Genomic DNA, 19509 nt, shown 5'->3' on the forward strand with positions numbered 1-19509 from the left:
CTAGGATACAAGGACTTAATCTCTTCACTCAACTCATTATAATGCAACACAATACAAAAATTCACCCTCTTATGCTTCCTTTTACAGCAATCTTATTATTTTAATAAAAATTACACATGCCCATTGTAAAACAGTTAAGAAGAAAAAACAATGTGAAAATAAAAAATCTCCTACAACTTTCATCATTCAGGTGTAATTTTTCCCATTTGATAAATATTTTGAGAAATATTTCTAGACTACACATTCATATAAACAAATGCATGAACTTTTACAAAAGTGACAGCATACTTAGCTGGTACTCTTAAAAACTTGACAGCATTAAATTTATGAAATAAAATTTAAGGTGTTCACGTGCGTAAACATACTCTGGTGAGGATCAAATGATTTACTTATAACCTTCTTGTTGAGAAAAAAAACTTTACTGAGAAGTCATGTGCTAGGCTTAACATGAGCACTACCAACAGCCTACACATAACTTTCTACATTATAAAAATACTACAACAAATAAATATACAATTTTATTTCTATATACCAGGTAATACAAGTGAACAAGTCATTAAAGAATAATAATCTCCTACCAAAATGACTACTTAAGTATCAATCCAGCAAAAAAAAATACAATTATGGACCGAAAAATGACAAAATGTTAATTGACGAACTCAAAGAAGGCTAAAGTACATAAGAAGATAGTGCTCAGAGACTAGAAGCCTTCACGTAAAAAAATCAATTGTCCCCCAAATAATATGGACTTCAAGAAAAACAACTACAATCACCACTACCTATCAATATTATTTTTATGATGAAGACAAGTTTATTCCAAATCTTTTGCAAACATGCAAAAGGACTAGAATGGCTAAAGTAGATATGAAAAGAGTACTCATACTACACATAACGTCACAGTATTCAAGAGTGTGGTGTTGGCAAATGGATAAACACAGACATCAGTGGAAGAAGAAAAAGAATAGAAATAGCCCCATGTAAGTGTGCACAAAAGATTATTGACAGGGGCCCAGAAGCAATTCAATGGAGGAAGGACAATGTTACAAGTAAGCAGACATAGGCGAAAGGAATAAAATGAAGCCTGTCCTAAGTCTCATACAAAAACAAACTCAAGACAGATATTGCATCAAGAGTACACGTTAAAAAAATTTAAATTCTTCATCTTCAGAACCAAAGTGCAATATAAAAAACAAAATACTGATTTCCCAGAAACCGTGTAAAGATAAAGGAGAGAACATACTCCAGGAAGTTGTCTTGTGATCTCCACACAAGGCATGTGCATTCATCCAGACAGTAATGACGATTTAACAATTTAAAATTTGTTTTTTGAGACAGGACTTCACTATGTACTTCTGGCTGTCCTTAAACTCACTATGCAGAACAGGCTGGCTTCAAATTAACAGATCTAAATGTGCCTACTGTCCAAGTATTGGTATTAAAGGCATTTGCCACTATGCCTGCTAAAGATATTTTTAAAGAGACCAATGCTAGCTTCAGACTTGGGAAAACATTTACAAATCACATATAACAATGAAATTGTATTTAGAATACATAAAAAAACTTTCAAAACTCAACAACAGAAAGCAAACGAGCCAAGTAAATGGGTTTTACAAAAAACACTTGAAACAGCACACCAAAAAGAATCTAAGTACGTCATGGTATTTTGAATGAAAATATATATGAATATGTTTAAATACTTGGTCCTCAGAAGGACAACACACACACACACACACACACACACACGCGCGCGCGCATCCATATAAATATATTTGAATGCTTGGTTCCCAGTTGGAGGAACTGTTTGGGATGAAATAGGAGGTGTAGCCTTGTTGAAGGTCATATGTCACTGAGGGTAGGATTTGAAGTTTCAAAAGACCAGGCCATTCCTAATGAGTTCTCTCTCTGCCTCATGCTTGTGGATTAGATAAGCTCTCAGCTACTGTTCCAGTGCCATGCTATGCCTGCCTGCCTGCCTGTTTGCATGCTCCCAAATATGGTGGTCTGGAACCATGAGCCTCTAAATTAAATGCTTTTTTTTTATGAGTGCCTTGGTCATGGTGTTTTGTCATGGCAAAAGAAAAGACAGAAAGCAAGTAAATGCACAAAAAGAGTTCAGTATCACTAGACATCAGGGAAATAGATATTAAAACCACAAAGACTGGTCGCTCTATGCTTATAGTTCAAACTGAAGAAAATAATATGTACCAACAAGGATGCTAAGTAAATGGAACTCTTACATAGCTAATAGGAATGCAAAATGATATTACCATTCTGAAAAATAGCTTGGTAACACTTAAAAATTTCAAACACACAACTCAATATTGCTCCTGGATACTTATTCTAGAGAAATGAAGACATGCTTGTATAAAATCTGTATGCAAATGTTAGAATATAATACACATACATTTCTACTCTTATTCAAGATATTGTACCTATGCAACTCATTTAACAATGTAATGTAAATTTCTGGTCCTTGAAAATTATTATTACCAACTGTTTATAAGGAATATGCAGGTTAGTAGTTAATCACCTATTATAATCAAACTTATAGTCACACTTGGTATGTTTTCTAGGTTAAATAGACATATTTTAGATATATCATCTTTAATTCAGAGATCTACAGAATATGGCATTTAAGATGTTTTAATAATATGGGTTCTTTTAATTTTTTTTAAATCACAATGAGACATGTCTGTTCCTGGAAGCACCAATCTACTTCAGAGAAAATGATAGGCATCAAAGAAAACTCAACACGGAGTTTACTCTCTTTCTGGCAAATATAAACCACTGGGCAAGAAAGTGCCCTTACCTTAACTGCTGACAGTATTCTGTTCAAATTGGACAAGCAGGACACAAAAATAGAGTGACGACAAAACCTTGCCAAGACAAGGTGGGACAGTCCTTCAGAAATCTTGCTTAACAAAAAGTTTGTCAGATATTCTAGGCCTTTAAGACAAAGATGGATGCCCCAATGTTGCAGAGGAACCTTGGGTGACTGTCCAGACAGCTGTTTCTGTTGTTTCTCACATTCTTTTGGAAATCACTTGTCTGCACTTCCTGCTTACTCAGTTAATATTTCCTTCTTGGGCCTCTGGGGGAGTTGGAGATTAGATAGTTATAGTTAAAGTTTAACTTGTTTACCAGATGCAGAAAGCAAGTTATGATAGAAAGAAAATTAGGTATAAGACTTTGGACTCATCAAGATAGAATGCAAATGGACTAGACATTATTGATATATTTATTGCCAGCACATATTGCATATGGTATCATACTTATTATATATAATTTTTCTTATATTAGTTATAGCCTTCTTTCCTATGTAAGACAAAGAGGGAAATAAAATGGGTGTTTTAATAAATAAAACTTGCCTGAAGATCAGTGCAAAGTAGCTACACTAGTCATACAGGGCAGGCAGTGGGTGCACACAGCTTTAATGCCAGTAGCCACGTTAGTTAGCCACAAATGTTGAGCGGTGGTGATGCACACCTATAACCTCAGCACTAGAGAGGAATATAAGGTAGGATGAAACAGGAACTTGCCTTCTTTCAGTCTGAAGATTTCATGGAGGTAAGAGCTCTCTAGTGGCTTGGCTGCTTTGCTTCTTTGGTCTTCAGGTTGAACCCCAATAACTGTCACTGGGTTTTTATTATTTGTGCTACATTCAAACATTTACAAGCACCAGATTCCATAATTGTCCCCAACTGGAAACAACATAAACCATCCTTAAATGGGTCAAACAAATACACACCCACAAAGTGGAGTAATAGTCAGCAATAATAGAAGAGCCTTCTGTGACAAGACAGTCTCAAAGGCTGCATACTCTATGGATCCATTTGACAGTCCCCAAAAGACAACCCGGTAGTGATCAAAAAAAATATAGAAGTTGGAACAAGAGTGAGATGATACTGTTTTGGGATGGAACTGTTCTGTATTTTGATTAAGGGTGGTAGGTACAAATCTATCTATACATTTGCTAGAATTTGAAAAAGCACAAACTGCTATGGATGTGGGTGCACATCTGAGTAAGAGAAAGTTATCCTTCTTAATGATTTAAGACCTCGAGGTAACTTCTAGAAAGCAGAAGTGGTGAGCATAATCAATGAGTATGAGAATGACTACTTAAACTTTTGAGGTTCTCTCTGTCCTCATGATGCACTGAAAGTAAGTCATGAGCTAAAGATAAAGAGTTCTCTTTCCTAAACAGAGCTATTTTTGCTATGAAACTTTAATGGAAATACTGAGATGCATTTTCTTCAGTATTCTTTGAGGGAATTGTCCTGATAATTTCATTTTGTATTCAAATAAATTACTGCCACTTTTGTAAAGTAAAGCTACCAACTTTCATGTATACAGTCTGGAACTGGCAACCTATTTAGTATAGTAGAAAACAAAATAAAATAAAAAAATGTCCTCATAGTTACACAATTTTATCCGTTTGACAATACACTATACAATATGCTACAGTGAATTTTACAGTGAAATTTTCCACAGTAATATTTCATTTATTGTAAATGTTAAAATAAATATATTTAAAATGCAACCCAAATCTTCCCCTTTAAAATGGAATATATAGTTATTATAGCACTAACACAAATATAAAGATAAAAATTAAAGCAACCCATATTCTTACTAGTAAAGATAATCACTATTAATATTCTGATGTCTTTGTTTTTTCAGAAACATTTCTATAAGTACAGAGTATTTTTACCACGTAGTTGAAGCATTCCTTATATAATAATTTGCTTTCTTATATTTCTGTTTCCATGGTCCTGTGTCTTTAATCTCACAAAATACTGCTTTAGGTGGCTGTACATTATACTATACTGTTGATATGCCATAATTTATTTAGCAATAATTTATTCTAGGATATGTAAGTTATATCCAATTTTCATTATTATAAGCAATTACTCATCAATATATTCTTGCATATAAATTTTTTTTCTCCTTTTTAAAATTTACTGTGTGGAGGGTGAAGTATGTACATGTCTGTGTATGGGCATATGTTCCCATGCATGCATGGAGGCTGGAGGAGGTTGGGTGTCCTGCTCTTTCACTTTTTACCTTAATCCTTTGACAAGGTCTCTCACTAAGCCCAGAGCTAAATTAAAGTTGGGCAGCAAGTTCTAGTGATCCTCCTGTCTCTGCCTCATGTACTGCTAGCGTTAAAATTATGCATGTGACCATGTGTGACTTTTTATATTGGTTCTGGACATTTGAACTCAGGTCCTCATGCTTGCATAATAAATGCTCTTAACCCACTGAGATACATCCACAGTCCCAAAGAGTACATTTCTTTAGGAAAAAATGCAAGAGCTGAAAGTGAAGCTCCTGGAACCCACAAATAAAAAGTCATAGCTCTTTTCCAGAATATCAGTCTTTTTCATTGAATTTGCAATTGTATTGATGGTGCAAGATCAATATGTACAATAAAATGTCTGCTAAGGTAGTGGCTATAAATTATACTATTAAGTTTTATATTCCTTACCATTGCACACTCACAATACGTAATACATAAGTAAGCTAGGCTCATTTAGCAATAACATATATTCAGAGAGCAGAATCTTTTATGAAACTCAACTATATGGATTCTTTTATTATCATGTGCAATGATACAGCAGTTCTCTCCATGAGAAAACATTCGTACAACTATCTAAGTTGGGAACTGAGCTACTCTGTTCAGCGAAACCCATTTTTAGCTAAAAGAATATCTGATAAACTATGGTTATTCAGACCTAAGTACCTAAAAGACATTTCCTACAAAATGAACCAACGAAGTTGATCACTTAAAAAAAAAAATCAACTCACATTGTTACCAAACCTCAGTATTCAATGTATTTTCATTGGAATATTAATATTTACTACCTTTAGCTCAATAGGGTCCCAATGAGGCTGATTAAAAACTGCATTTTTTATAAGATTATAACATTTGGAAAACATGTATAAGTCACTTAACCAATATTTTCTAAATAACCATTCCATGTTAAAGAATCATGCATAGATAAATGATTCACTCAAGGTTTAAGACAGAGCAATGGGTTTCAATGTACTACAACATAAAAAGATCAAAGACATGATTTCATACCCAGTGTTGTTAACCTGTAAAAAACTACCTTGGTGGAAAAAAAACCCAAAAAACAAAAAAGAAACAATCTTGGCAGAAGGGCTAGCTCAGTAAAGTGTTCACTGTGTAAAGAGAATTATCCAAGTTTGATTCCCAGAACCCATGTAAAAAAGCTTAGCAGTGGGGAGGTGAACACAGAAGAATCCCTGGGGCTTGCTGGCCAGCCAGTTAGCTAAATCAGTGAACTCCAGGTTCGCTGAGAATAAGGCAAAGAGGTTATTGAATAATAAACCCAACAGTGACCTCTCACCAACATATGCTTTTGCACACACAGACACATAAAATCACACACGCAAGTGTACATACCTATATGAACATACCACCCCCAACACACTTTAAGAAACTATTTCAGTGTAGTAACAAAAAAATGAATTACTGAAATTAACAGAAAGGGCTAACAAAACATGCTTCTTTCCCTAACTATATTGGTATGTGAAACAAAATTTTCTTTACAAACCAAAATAGTAAATTACAATAGATGAGATGCTGAAGAAGACATGAGAATTCAACTATCTTTGAAGATAGGTAAGAAAGAAAATTGTAATACCATTGTCTTGATTAGATTATTTTCAATTGGAATATGAAGTTATTTTTTTTCAAAATGGGCTCTTTTTGAGATAGGGTCTCACTATGAAGCACTGGCTGGCCTGGAAGGAACTTATATATAAATATCAGACTGGCCTTTATTCAGAGATAAACCCGCCTCTGTCTCTGCTTCCCAAGTGCCAAGATTAACAATGTGTGCCCAAACCCAGATTTTTAAAAATGTTTTATTTTTACTTAATATTCTTATTGTCACTCATAAATGGATCAATACTTTAGCACCTCAGTTTTAAGTTAAAATAAAATATGAATTCACAGAAAAATAAACTCATTGCATTTTTAGTATATTAAGAGTGTACTAGGGTCCCAAAGATGAAAAAGATTGAGAACCTCTGAACTATATATACTACTACAAAGGAATGTTTTACTTAAAATTCTTCAATGGGTCTTTCTAAAACAGTAGTTCTCAACCTTCCTAACACTGTGTGACCCTTTAATATAGTTTCCTCATTCTGTGGTGACCCCCAGCCATTGAATTATTTTCATGGCTACATCATAACTATAAGTTTGCTACGATTATAAATCGTAGTGTAAATATCTGTGTTTTCTTATGCTCTTAGGCAACCCCTGTGAAAGAGGTTTTAAACCCTCCCCCAAGGGGTCAAGTCCCACAGACTGAGAACCATTGTTCTAAAGGCTCTAAAATATCACTACATCATTAAATGGAAATTTGAAGTTGAGGGGCCTGCATGATTTCTAAATCTTTGTGCATCATATGGACATCAATCCTGAGGAGTGTTAGTTTGATTTTAGACTGTAGCCTTGGTAGTCCTGGATCCTGAGAGTTGGCTAGTAAATCGCCCAGGTTCTAAGCAGTACCAATATTGTTGTACCTCTAACAGCCAAGGAACCTGAAGTACCTGTACTGCCTGAATGAGAAAGCCCTTTCAAGAAACAAGCCAGGTGAGGGATTTGAGCTCACCAAGTTCAGCTGGACTGGGACTGAATAAGCATGGGATAAAACCGGACTCTCTGAACATGGTGGACAATGAAGGCTGATGAGAAGCCAAAGACAATGGCACTAGGTTTTGATCCTACTTCATGTTCTGGCTTTGTGGCTATCCAGTTTGGATGCTCACCTTCCTGGACCTGGATGGAGGGGGGAGGACCTTGGACTTCCCACAGGGCAGGGAATGTGGACTGCTCCACAGACTCGAGAAGGAGGGGAAATGGAGTAAGGGGAGGGGGAGAGGAGTGGGGAGAGGGGGAGAGGAGTGGGGGGAGGGGGAGAGGAGTGGGAGGAGGGGGAGGGAAATGGGAGGTGGGGAGGAGGAGGAAATTTTTTCAACAAAAAAAAATAAATAAAATGAAAGAAAACTACATTATGGCATAAAGTAAAAAAAAACACAGAAAATTCTGAAGGTGTTATTTAAATCAGACAAGGTTTAAACCAGGACTACAAGATATATATTGCTTTACAAAATCCAAGTTAAGGCCAACATATTATGGATATTGATAAGGGTGTATGTTAAAGCCATTCCTTGCAAAAAAAAACAATCCTTATTATATAGAAAAAAAAGATGAACTCGGTTTTATCACACACACACACAAAGCCACACACGCGTGCACGTGCACAAAAACACACACACACACATGCACTGTTGTTGTTTTTTGTAAATCTGGACTTTGAAAATTTTTCTTTTCTTTTTCTTTTTTTTTTTTTTGAAAATTTTTCTGTAGTGCCTTAGAAAAGCAGCTGAATTAATTCTCTCCTAAACAGAAATGAGATCATTTCATTTAATGCAAGGCTAGGCTAGACAGCATCATCTGAAAATTCCAATCAACAACTATCTGTAAAGGTCTGATTTCACTTGTGGACCACAATGAACATACAACAAAACATGAAAGACAGTCACTGCTTAGGATGCTCACTTCCCACACTGTTGATATATACAGCAGAGACCTGAAACTTCCATTTTGCTCAGTGGTGTGAAAATCTCACTTTTGAAAGGTTAAATGAAATCTGTTCTGGTTCAATTACTTTACTACAAGATAGTAGCTAGAGGTGACTGGGGTAAGATTTGAAGTTGAGTTTTCCCTAAATAGACAAGGTTAAAGAAATCAAACTGAAGAAAGGAATTCTACTGTTTCAGCCCAGTTTTCTGAGATTACCTACATTTTGTCATCTATGTGCCAACTCCTATGGCATTTCCTTGGTGTTTCAAAAAGCCCCCAATTTTCCCTACAGAGGTAAACTATATCAGGAATTGCTTAAAGTCCAGGTTCAATACACATGGACCAGACCACTGCTAGGTGGTCATGGTCAGAACTGGCATAATTTGTAATGCTTATTCTGTGGTTGGACCACTCCAAATTGGGTGTGAATCTCCTACTAGTTCCATAGGACCATTTCTAGTTTTGTTCCTACCAAAAATAATTGATGGCATCCAGTAATGATTAAATTAAATAAAAACTAAAGAAACAACAGACAAAGGTTGGTTATTTTATTTTTAAAAAAAAGACAAGTGGAAAGCTGTACCTAAGCCTATTTGTTTACTACAACTCCTTTGCGAAAGCAAACATCTCATGATTAACTGCTTGCACAGAATATCTATCTATCTATCTATCTATCTATCTATCTATCATGTTTTAGAGGATGGGATAACCTATTATTCATTTAGATGTATAGGCAACACATTCTCTTACAATGAGATTCTACCCCCAACTATCATCCAAGCCATTTTTTTTTCAGTTTTACTGTAGGAACACACCATGAAGTTGCAGCAAAATGTAATACTCAACTCAAAATTAGCATGTTTGACTTATATAAATCTAGGAAAATCAACCATTTACAAATAAAAGCATACCCTCTCTATTAATAGGTCTGCTGTTAGAATACTGGTATACCTGGTGTTCATTTATGCTTAGCTTCCCAATAAAATGGTGTGAAGAAGAAACATCAGCTCTCAGGAAGATTTAGGATGGGTTTTATGGATGCCTAAAGAAATCACCCCTCTTTAAGCTTCACTGGGTAGCAAGTATTAGGCTGACTGTGAAGCTGAATTGGTGAGATGGATATCTATTGCTTATATGTTGCATGCTTCTACTACCACTTATAATTATGTTGTTAGAGACTTTTAAAAAAAGCCTAGTTTATTCTTTCTTTCTAAATGTTCTAAATATAAATAGAGAGGCAAAGAAATCAACAATAATTCCACTATTAAAGTTTAAACTATTTTGAACCAATGTAGCCTGTGATGCTACTGCATATTGCAATCTCTAGCCTAAAAACTATCAGTCTGCATCACCACAGGTAAGAAATGAGAAATTTTGAGGGTTATTGAACACTGAATATTTGCGGCAGAACAGCAGAGAGTTAATGAAAGCCACTGCATGGCTTTCAACCAGATCCACTGTAAAGTATCATTCCAACAAAAATGGATAAATGAAGTCAATAACAATGAGTCCCACTCAGTAACACATTTGTTGGGGTCTGGAGTGAGAAGTTGTCATCTTAACAGATTTATTTAATGTCATTCTGTGACTTCCTTATAAAACTACTTTTGCTTAAGCACTATTTAGCACTATAAATGATGTTTGCTCATGATGCTAAATAAGTTCACATTTTTATGAACAAATAGTTTAACCAATATTCCATTCTGGAATGGTTACACTTTTAAGGGGCAGGCTGAGACAGTGTTTCTTCATGTAACCACCTGACTATCATCAACCTCTTTGTAGACCAGGCTTGTCTTGATCTCACAGAGATCCATCTGCCTCCCTAGTGCTAGGATTAAAGGTATGTGCCACTACTCCTGACTCATCATTACACCTTTGATAAAAGGCAATTCCAAGGTCAACCTTGAGTTTAAGAACATAATGCTTGATGGCTGATATTAATTCTCTGGGCATATGTTTTTTAATTCCTCATAAAAATGGGCCCCAAAGAAATAATAATGTACTTTTATCACAATAATACACTAAGAAATAAAGCAGAGAAATATAAAGAGAGTGGCAGTAAGCAGGTAACAAGCTAGGTATTGCTCCCCGCCTCTGCCAAGTTATCTAGTTAGGCATACAACTTCTCTAGTCAGACAATGAAAATATTATACTTAGACAGGCTGCTATTCTGTATCATAACAATAATATTTGTGGGCACTGAGTCTTTGCCACATACTTGGCTTGAGAAGAAGCTCCATTTGTAATTAAAAAAAAAAACACTGCGAAGAGAAGTCACACCATCCAACAAGGCTCACATGGGAGCTTTATTAGAAGAGGAGAGAGAAGGGGGCAGAGACTGGTCCCTGGGGACAAGAGTGTTAGGATGAGGGTGGAAGGAACAGAGGGAAGGGAGGGGAGGAGGGAGGAAGAGAGGAGAAAAAGGGAGGGAGGGAGGGAGGGAGGGAGGGAGGGAGGGAGGGAGGGAGGGGAGGAGAGGAGAGGGGAAGAGAGGGGAGGAGAGGAGAGGACAAAGACCAAAGAGCTATTTGTCAATGCTTTCAGGATCTTAAAATAACTGTGGAGTTTTGGGTTAACTTGATATTAATTTTGTGTATCACAAATAAGCCCTCTGTCAGTGTAGTAACATTGTGAAAAAATAATTTAAAGAAAATATTAAAAATAATAACTTTTACTTGTTGGTCCCTTGGTTACCAAGAATCAAGAACACCCATTACTAAATGAATGGCTGTGGCAGAGATCACAGATAAGACACAGAATATTTAAGCCCAGTCCTCAAAAGGCATAATACAGGAAAATTCTGAGATTATAAAACCTGGAGCTTATTTCTAAGGAATTACACCACTAATTCTGGCCCAGCAACTAATCAAGGCCTAAAACACTGACAGTCAGTACTCATATGCTAACTGTTTTTTAGATGCAGGGGCAGTTCTATCTAGGGTTAGCAATATCTCAACATTCAAAAACACTAGCAAAGAGTCCTTTTGCAGGTACCTAGAAACACAGAAGGATGGTAAAGAAAAATCCTTTGCCCCATTCAAACCCCTTAAACACTGCATAATGAGGAACGAGGAATACATTTTAGTTCACTATCACACTGTGTCTGTCAGAGCCTCCACCTTTAGAAAGGTGTGACTCCATGTATGTATTCAAATGAGTTTAATGTACATAGTAACCAATAATAAATGACCCACCACCCCCTCCCAGGTATCAAAAAGGACTGAATTTCCCACATCAGAAAGTCATTAGGGTAGGCTAGCATCTCAGTCTCATATTCGCTTTTAGGACAGTTGAGGGAACACTTCAAAAATGAACCAGCTAAACAAACTTCCCAGCAGTACTTGACAGAGCTACACCTATTCTTCCCATTTCCAAAGCAGTGGAGAATTAATTACAAGTTCTATGGATCTATTGTAAGTATAATAGACTAAAGAGCTATCACAGACACATTTATTGTAAAAGCACAATCCCAAGAGTGTCTAGTGGAGGGCCAAAACGATTAACACAAATGCTTTGTCAGATCAAAGATAAAACCTGCACCGCCCAATTGAGGAATGAATTAGAACAGTGGGTTATCTTTCAAATTAACCAGGGCAGTTAGTGAGGAAAATTTCATGAAAGTGTAATTCTTAGCCTTTGTGAATCCACACAGCAGGCATTCTGCCAGCTGACAAGATGATGAAATTTTCATGCTTAAAAAAAGCCCTCTTCATTTCCCAATTTAGATTAGCTAGTGCTTCTCTCCCTTTGTCTCTCTCTTTCTCTCTCTCTCTCCCTTTGTCTGTCTGTCTGTCTGTCTCTCTCTCTTTGTCTCTCTCTCTTTCTCTCTCTCGGTGTGTGTGTGTGTGTGCTCTTGGGGACAGAATTTAAGAGGGGGGGGTTATGTGTAAATTTTTCATTCTAAACCTGAATTTCAAAAACCATCCTTAAAAGCTTAGAGATTAATTAGCCTTCTTATGAGTAAAAAGAAATACCAGTTCAGTATTAACAGAGTAACAAACAAGGCTCAAAGCATACAATCAATTTTGAATTAAGATTTCTTTGTGCTATGTCAGTTTTTCAACACATTATCAAACCTTGAAGTAAAATCTAAAGTTGTATTTCTCCCAAGTAAATCAATATGTTACTCAAAAAGTACATTTGTTCAGTGTCTTGTACATTTCCATGCACATGTAAATTTGTATGTTAATTAAATGAGAATTCGAAGGATACACTCATTACTATACAAAGGGGGTTGGGAAAAAGCATTTCCCACTAAAGGAGTCAGTATTAAAATATGATGTAATGTAGATTTATTGACTCTGAGATATATACAATTGCAAAAATGTTACATCACATTTACTCATCCAGTCATGACAGAGGAACATGTAATGCATTTGAAAATGCAAATGATTTGGAAGTATACTCTGTGACTTCAAATTCTTTTCTTGGTAACCTAATTTCATATAATCTATAACTAGGTTCCTTGGCAAGTTACGTTTGGTCAGATGTCATATTTTACCAAACTTCTCCAAGTTCTTCCTTTCTATATGTACATTTCTTTTCTCATTGTAAACTGATTTCCCTTGCTGTAATTTTAAGACTAAAATAAATATGATACTCTATTATCTAAGGTCCACAAATAATTGTTTCTATTCACTGAGTATTTTTAAATATTACAAAATATGAAGAATCCATTTTGGTAACCTGCTTCAGAGAAAAGTCGCTTAATCTTAGAAGCCTTTCTAATATGCTTACTGCATCAGTCTTTAGCTTGATTGCCATTAATTTTATCATACATCACACTCAACAGTGTGACTTGAGGCACAGTTAACCAAAGGAACTCAACATCACACCCGTCAGCTGGCAAAAGTAGCATTGTATCTGGAGACAACAAAAAATAAAACTGTCTCTTACTGACTTCTAAGATACACTGTTTATATATAACTCAGCATGAGACCATGAAAGAAATGATGGAGTTCTTTTCACCCATCCAGTAGCTTATGATCAGGATCACAAAGCAAGGAAATTTCTAACTTTGAGGACCAACAGTTCTATCAATCCTTAATTACTAGAGTAACATTTGGCGATTTTGATCAGAAATGTCTTAGAAAAGACAATCAAGTGGGCAGTTAAATGTAGAAAACCTTTCACTTGCATGCTACAGAAATAGTTGGTAGACAAGACAAGGCAAGTACTCTAACAACTTTCTTTTAAATATTTAGTCTGCAAGAGTAGATTATTTAGCTTAAAAATGCTTTTTTAACTATGGTCATTAAAACACAGACATGCACACATACATACACGCACACGCATGCACACACACACACACAATTAGAATTAAAATTCATCTTTGAGTTTGGGCACATTCTAATTATATGGATCGTTTTTCTCCCTATTCTCAACTTAGTCAAAACAGATAGTTCCTTCTCGCAGAAGGAACTAGATTCATTGTTTTAGTATTAACATTTCCATGGTGAAGCTTTTGATAGACTAAACATAGAGGAAAAAGCCAGGATTCTTCCCAAGAGTCAAGAATCATACTTTACTCAACGAGATCTCTAAATGAGAAGTTGAACAATTTTGATTTGTGCTCTTCATGCTAAATAAAGGTCTAACATTTCATAAGGTGAACACTTGATGTACTATAGAATGTGACCCAACAAATAACCTTTATTCCCAACAAGCTCTTCATTTAAGTGCAGCACAGCTTTATTCACTAAAGTTTGCAGAGTTTCCCAAAGTGTAGTCATTATTATTTAGGCAAACATACTTTTTAAAAATATAAATACAAATTATTCTCTGCCAAATCACAATATGACTCTGTGTTCTCATCCTTTACCTTAATGCTCTAATACCCATTTATATATAATGAGTTATATTTCTTACTATGTGAGACATGTCAAATTACTTCACATGTGCCTAAAGAAGGGCTATGTTACATTTTAATTAACAAATAGAAAGAATAGAATGTTAAAGTCATTGGTCTTAGCTAATACTTCCTGAACATTTTTATTTAAAAAAAAGCCTTGGCAACAAAGCCATTTTGTTTGTTTTTGTTTTTAAAACGGGGTTTTTCTGTATATCGCAATACATATTTGTTAAAAGAACTCCATCATTTCTTTCATGGTCTCATGCTGAGTTATATATAAACAGTGTATCTTAGAAGTCAGTTAAAAGGTATAGTGAATTTTCAAGTGACAGAAAATTTGTTTAGATGATAAATGATATGACACACTAAGAAAAATGAGAAATGTACAGTCTTATTAAATATTAATTTTTAAAGAGAAAAAAACATTCATTTGAAATGTGGTAAGAAAACAAAACAAAAGCTCGATTTTAAAGCAAAGAAAGCTTACTTACTCTTCTGGGATTTTTTCTGTACATATAAAAAAATGAGATATTCTCTTTGAAATCTCAAATTGCACTTCAATTTAAAAAATGTTTCTTTTCATTTCTTCAGAAAACTAATCAAGAGATTGGCTTAGATTGTCATGTGTGAACACAAAGTACTGGGCAGTGATCAATCCAGTAAAATCATTACCCATTGTACCATGACTCTACTTACTGGAGACAGGCAACATTGCTATTTTTCCTACTCTAGCCAAAGTTCTGAGTGATCATTCAATTTTGTTACCTAGGCAATAACAAATAAAAATAAAATTTCCAAATATAGTTTCACTTTTCTTAAAATTAAACGTTAAATCTTTAAAATACTCTTCAGTAATGAGATATGAGAAAAATCAAATTATTTGTCACATTACCAGACTAAAATTTCATAGTTTGGGCAGTTGACATGGCTTAGGTGGTAAAGGTCTTGCTACCAAGCCTGATGAACTGAGTCTGATCCCTTTGAACCAACTTGATAGAAAGAGAGAATTAACTCCCTCATGTTCACCATACAGGCACCATCCTGCACCACCATCACCCACCCATCCACATATAAATAAGAAAATGTAAACAAACTTTAAATTACAGCCTGTCACATTTTATTAAAAGTATTTTACTACGAATTTCCCCCAAAGGTTTTTCACTTGTATCAAAAACGATTAAACAATTATTATATTTCTCCAAATTAAATATGTAAAGTCTTATTACAGATACTTACATCATAGTACTTTTTGATGCAATGTCTAATGTCCATGATCAGTTTGTTGCTCAGCTGTACCATGAAGGTGAGTGGTGAAGCCTTACAATCAATATTACTGCAACGATACAAGCTGGGCTCCATATCAATTCCCTATAGAAAACAGGACAAACAAGTGTACAAAAGATTATTATCAGAAAGTATTTATGCTTAAAACTTTCATTTGTGAGCGGCGCGGTGGCCGGACGCGCAGAGGCGGAGCGGCGCGGCGGCCGGACGCGCAGAGGCGGAGCGGCGCGGCGGCCGGACGCGCAGAGGCGGAGCGGCGCAACACCACATACAGGAAGAGGCTTTCGGGGACCAGCGCAGCGGCAGACCCAAGCGGCGGGGACAGGCGTGCAATAAGGAGAGCAGTTCGCCCTACTACAATTGAATCAAAGAGGTAGGCTTTTGGTTGGCCAGGTCACTGGCACAAGGGGAGCCGGGTCCTGTCCTGAAGATCCTTCAGAGGGGTGAGAGGGTTCTTGGCCTGCAGCAGGAACCACAAAAGAGAGTGAGGGCATTTTGTAAGCGGAGCCCTTGGCCAGCAGGGAAACCTGATCCGGTTTTTAAAGGACCCATTGGATAGGATCAATAGGAGGAAATGGGCAGGCGCCAAGGCAAGAATTCACCCAATAATCCGAAAAACAACATGAAAACATCAGAACCCAATGATCTTACAACAGAAGTATTTGAACAACCTAACACAGAAGAAGTGGAAAAAATCGACTTTATGAAGATAATAGAGTCCCTTAAACAACATGTAAAAAATGCCCTTATAGAAATGGATGAGAAGTATAACAAAAAGTTTGAAGAAATGAGTAAATATGTACATGATACCCTGGGAAACCAAGAAAAAACCATCAAGCAGGTAATGGAAACAGTTCAAGAATTGAAAACTGAAATGAAGGCAAAGAAGAAAATACAAACTGAGGACCAGCTGGATATGGAAAATCTAGGCCAACGAGCAGAGTCTACAGAAACAAGCATAATCAATAGAATCCAAGAGCTAGAAGAAAGACTCTCAGATGCTGAGGACACCATAGAGAAAATAAACGAACAGATCAAAGAAAACAGCAAAGCCAACAAATTCTCAACACAAAACATTCAGGAACTATGGGACACAATAAAAAAACCAAACCTAAGAATAATAGGAATAGAAGAAGGAGAAGAGTCACAGCTCAAAGGCCCAGAAAATATTTTCAACAAAATTATGGAAGAAAACTTTCCCAACTTAAAGAAAGATATTCATTTAAATATTCAAGAAGCATACAGAACACCAAACAGACTGGATCAAAGAAAAACATCTCCTCGCCATATAATAATCAAAACACAAAATATACAGGTTAAAGAAAGAATATTAAGAGCTGCAAAAGAAAAGGGGCAAGTAACTTATAAAGGTAAACCGATCAGACTTACACCTGACTTCTCGATGGAAACTATGAAAGCCAGAAGGTCCTGGATAGAGGTTCTGCAGAAGCTAAGAGACCATGGATGCAAACCCAAACTACTATACCCAGCCAAGCTATCGTTCATTATCAATGGAGAAAACAAGACATTCCAGGATAAGAACAAATTTAAACAATACGTAGCCACAAATCCAGCCCTACAGAAAGTAATAGAAGGAAAATCGCAACCCAAGGAATCCAACACTGCCAACACTGCCTATAATAACCCAGGCATCTAATGACCCTTCACGAGCACATATCAAAGAAGGGAGACACACAATCTCTACTACTAAAAGCAATAAGAATAACCGGAGTAAACAACCACTGGTCATTAATATCACTTAATATTAATGGGCTCAATTCACCTATAAAAAGGCACAGGCTAAAAGATTGGATACGAAAACAGGATCCAACATTCTGCTGTTTGCAAGAAACACATCTCAACCACAAAGACAGGCACCTACTCAGAGTAAAGGGTTGGGAAAAGGTCTTTCAAGCAAATGGTCCTAAGAAAAAAGCAGGTGTGGCCATACTAATTTCTAACAAAACTGACTTCAAACTAAAATCAATCAGAAGAGACCGAGACGGTCACTTTATACTCATAACAGGAACAATTCATCAGGAGGACGTCTCAATCCTGAATATATACGCCCCCAATATAAAAGCACCTACTTATGTAAAAGAAATATTACTAGAACTCAAGGCAGACATCAAACCACACACACTAGTAGTAGGAGACTTCAACACACCTCTCTCTCCAAGGGACAGGTCAATCAGACAGAAACCTAATAGAGAATTAAGAGAATTATTGGAGGTAATGAAGCAAATGGACTTAACAGACATCTATAGAACATTCCACCCAAATAGGAAAGAATATACCTTCTTCTCTGCAGCTCATGGAACCTTCTCAAAAATTGACCACATACTTGGTAACAAAGGAAACCTCCACAGATACAAAAAAATATCAGTGTCCACCTGTGTCTTATCAGATCATCACGGATTAAAGTTAGAAGGCAACAACCACGCTGCCCCCAAAAAACCGACAAACTCACGGAAACTGAACAGTCAACTACTGAACCACACCTGGGTCAAGGAAGAAATCAAGAAAGAAATTAAAGTCTTCCTTGAATTTAATGAAAATAAAGGGACAACATACTCAAACCTATGGGACACAATGAAAGCAGTGCTAAGAGGAAAGTTCATAGCACTAAGTGCCCACTTAAAGAAAACGGAGAATGCATACATTGGGGACTTAAAAACACACCTGAAAGCTCTAGAAAAAAAAGAAGCAGACGCGCCCAGGAGAAGTAGAAGACTGGAAATAATAAAACTGAGGGCTGAAATCAACAAAATAGAAACACAGAAAACAGTCCAAAGAATCAATGAAACAAAAAGCTGGTTCTTGGAGAAAATCAACAAGATCGACAAACCCCTATCCAAACTAATTAAACGACAGAGAGAGAACACGCAAATAAATAAGATCAGAAATGAAAAGGGGGACATAACCACAGACACAGAGGAAATTCAGAGAATCATTAGATCTTACTACAAAACCCTGTATGCCACAAAACTGGAAAATACAAAAGAAATGGACATTTTTTTAAATAAGTATCATATACCAAAGCTAAACCAAGACCAGGTGAATGATCTAAATAGACCGGTTTCTCGTGAAGAATTAGAAATGGTTATCAAAAATCTCCCTTCGAAAAAAAGCCCAGGACCGGATGGTTTCAATGCAGAATTCTACCAGAACTTCCAAGAAGAATTAATACCTATACTCCTTAAGGTATTTCACAATATAGAATCAGAAGAGTCATTGCCAAATTCCTTTTATGAAGCTACAGTTACCCTGATACCAAAACCACAAAAAGACCCAACCAAGAAAGAGAATTACAGACCGATCTCACTCATGAACATCGACGCAAAAATTTTCAATAAAATACTGGCAAACCGAATCCAAGAACACATAAGAAAAATTATCCATTATGATCAAGTAGGCTTCATCCCAGAGATGCAGGGCTGGTTCAACATACGCAAATCTATCAATGTAATCCACCATATAAATAAACTGAAAGAAAAAAACCATATGATCATTTCACTAGATGCTGAAAAAGCATTCGACAAAATTCAACACCCCTTTATGATAAAGGTCTTGGAGAGAATAGGGATACAAGGGTCCTACCTAAATATAATAAAAGCTATTTACAGCAAGCCAACAGCTAACATTAAATTAAACGGAGAAAAACTCAAAGCCATCCCACTAAAATCAGGAACACGACAAGGATGTCCACTCTCTCCATACCTCTTCAATATAGTGCTTGAAATTCTAGCAA

At 36.1% G+C, this 19509-nt stretch overlaps 1 protein-coding gene across 1 annotated transcript in view; it reads right to left on the minus strand.

Annotated features, from left to right (window-relative positions):
- Positions 1-19509, minus strand: part of Pola1 (DNA polymerase alpha 1, catalytic subunit) — a 329968-nt gene that overhangs the window by 146413 nt on the left and 164046 nt on the right. Inside the window, exon 34 of the mRNA XM_041639492.1 lies at positions 15711-15842. Coding sequence (XP_041495426.1) covers positions 15711-15842 — 132 coding nt within the window. The remainder of the gene's footprint in view (positions 1-15710; positions 15843-19509) is intronic.

The sequence above is a fragment of the Microtus oregoni genome, unplaced genomic scaffold (genome assembly GCF_018167655.1).
Source record: "Microtus oregoni isolate MIOR12 unplaced genomic scaffold, Mior012 000059F_ref0000304, whole genome shotgun sequence".
In the NCBI taxonomy this organism is placed as follows: Eukaryota; Metazoa; Chordata; class Mammalia; order Rodentia; family Cricetidae; genus Microtus; species Microtus oregoni.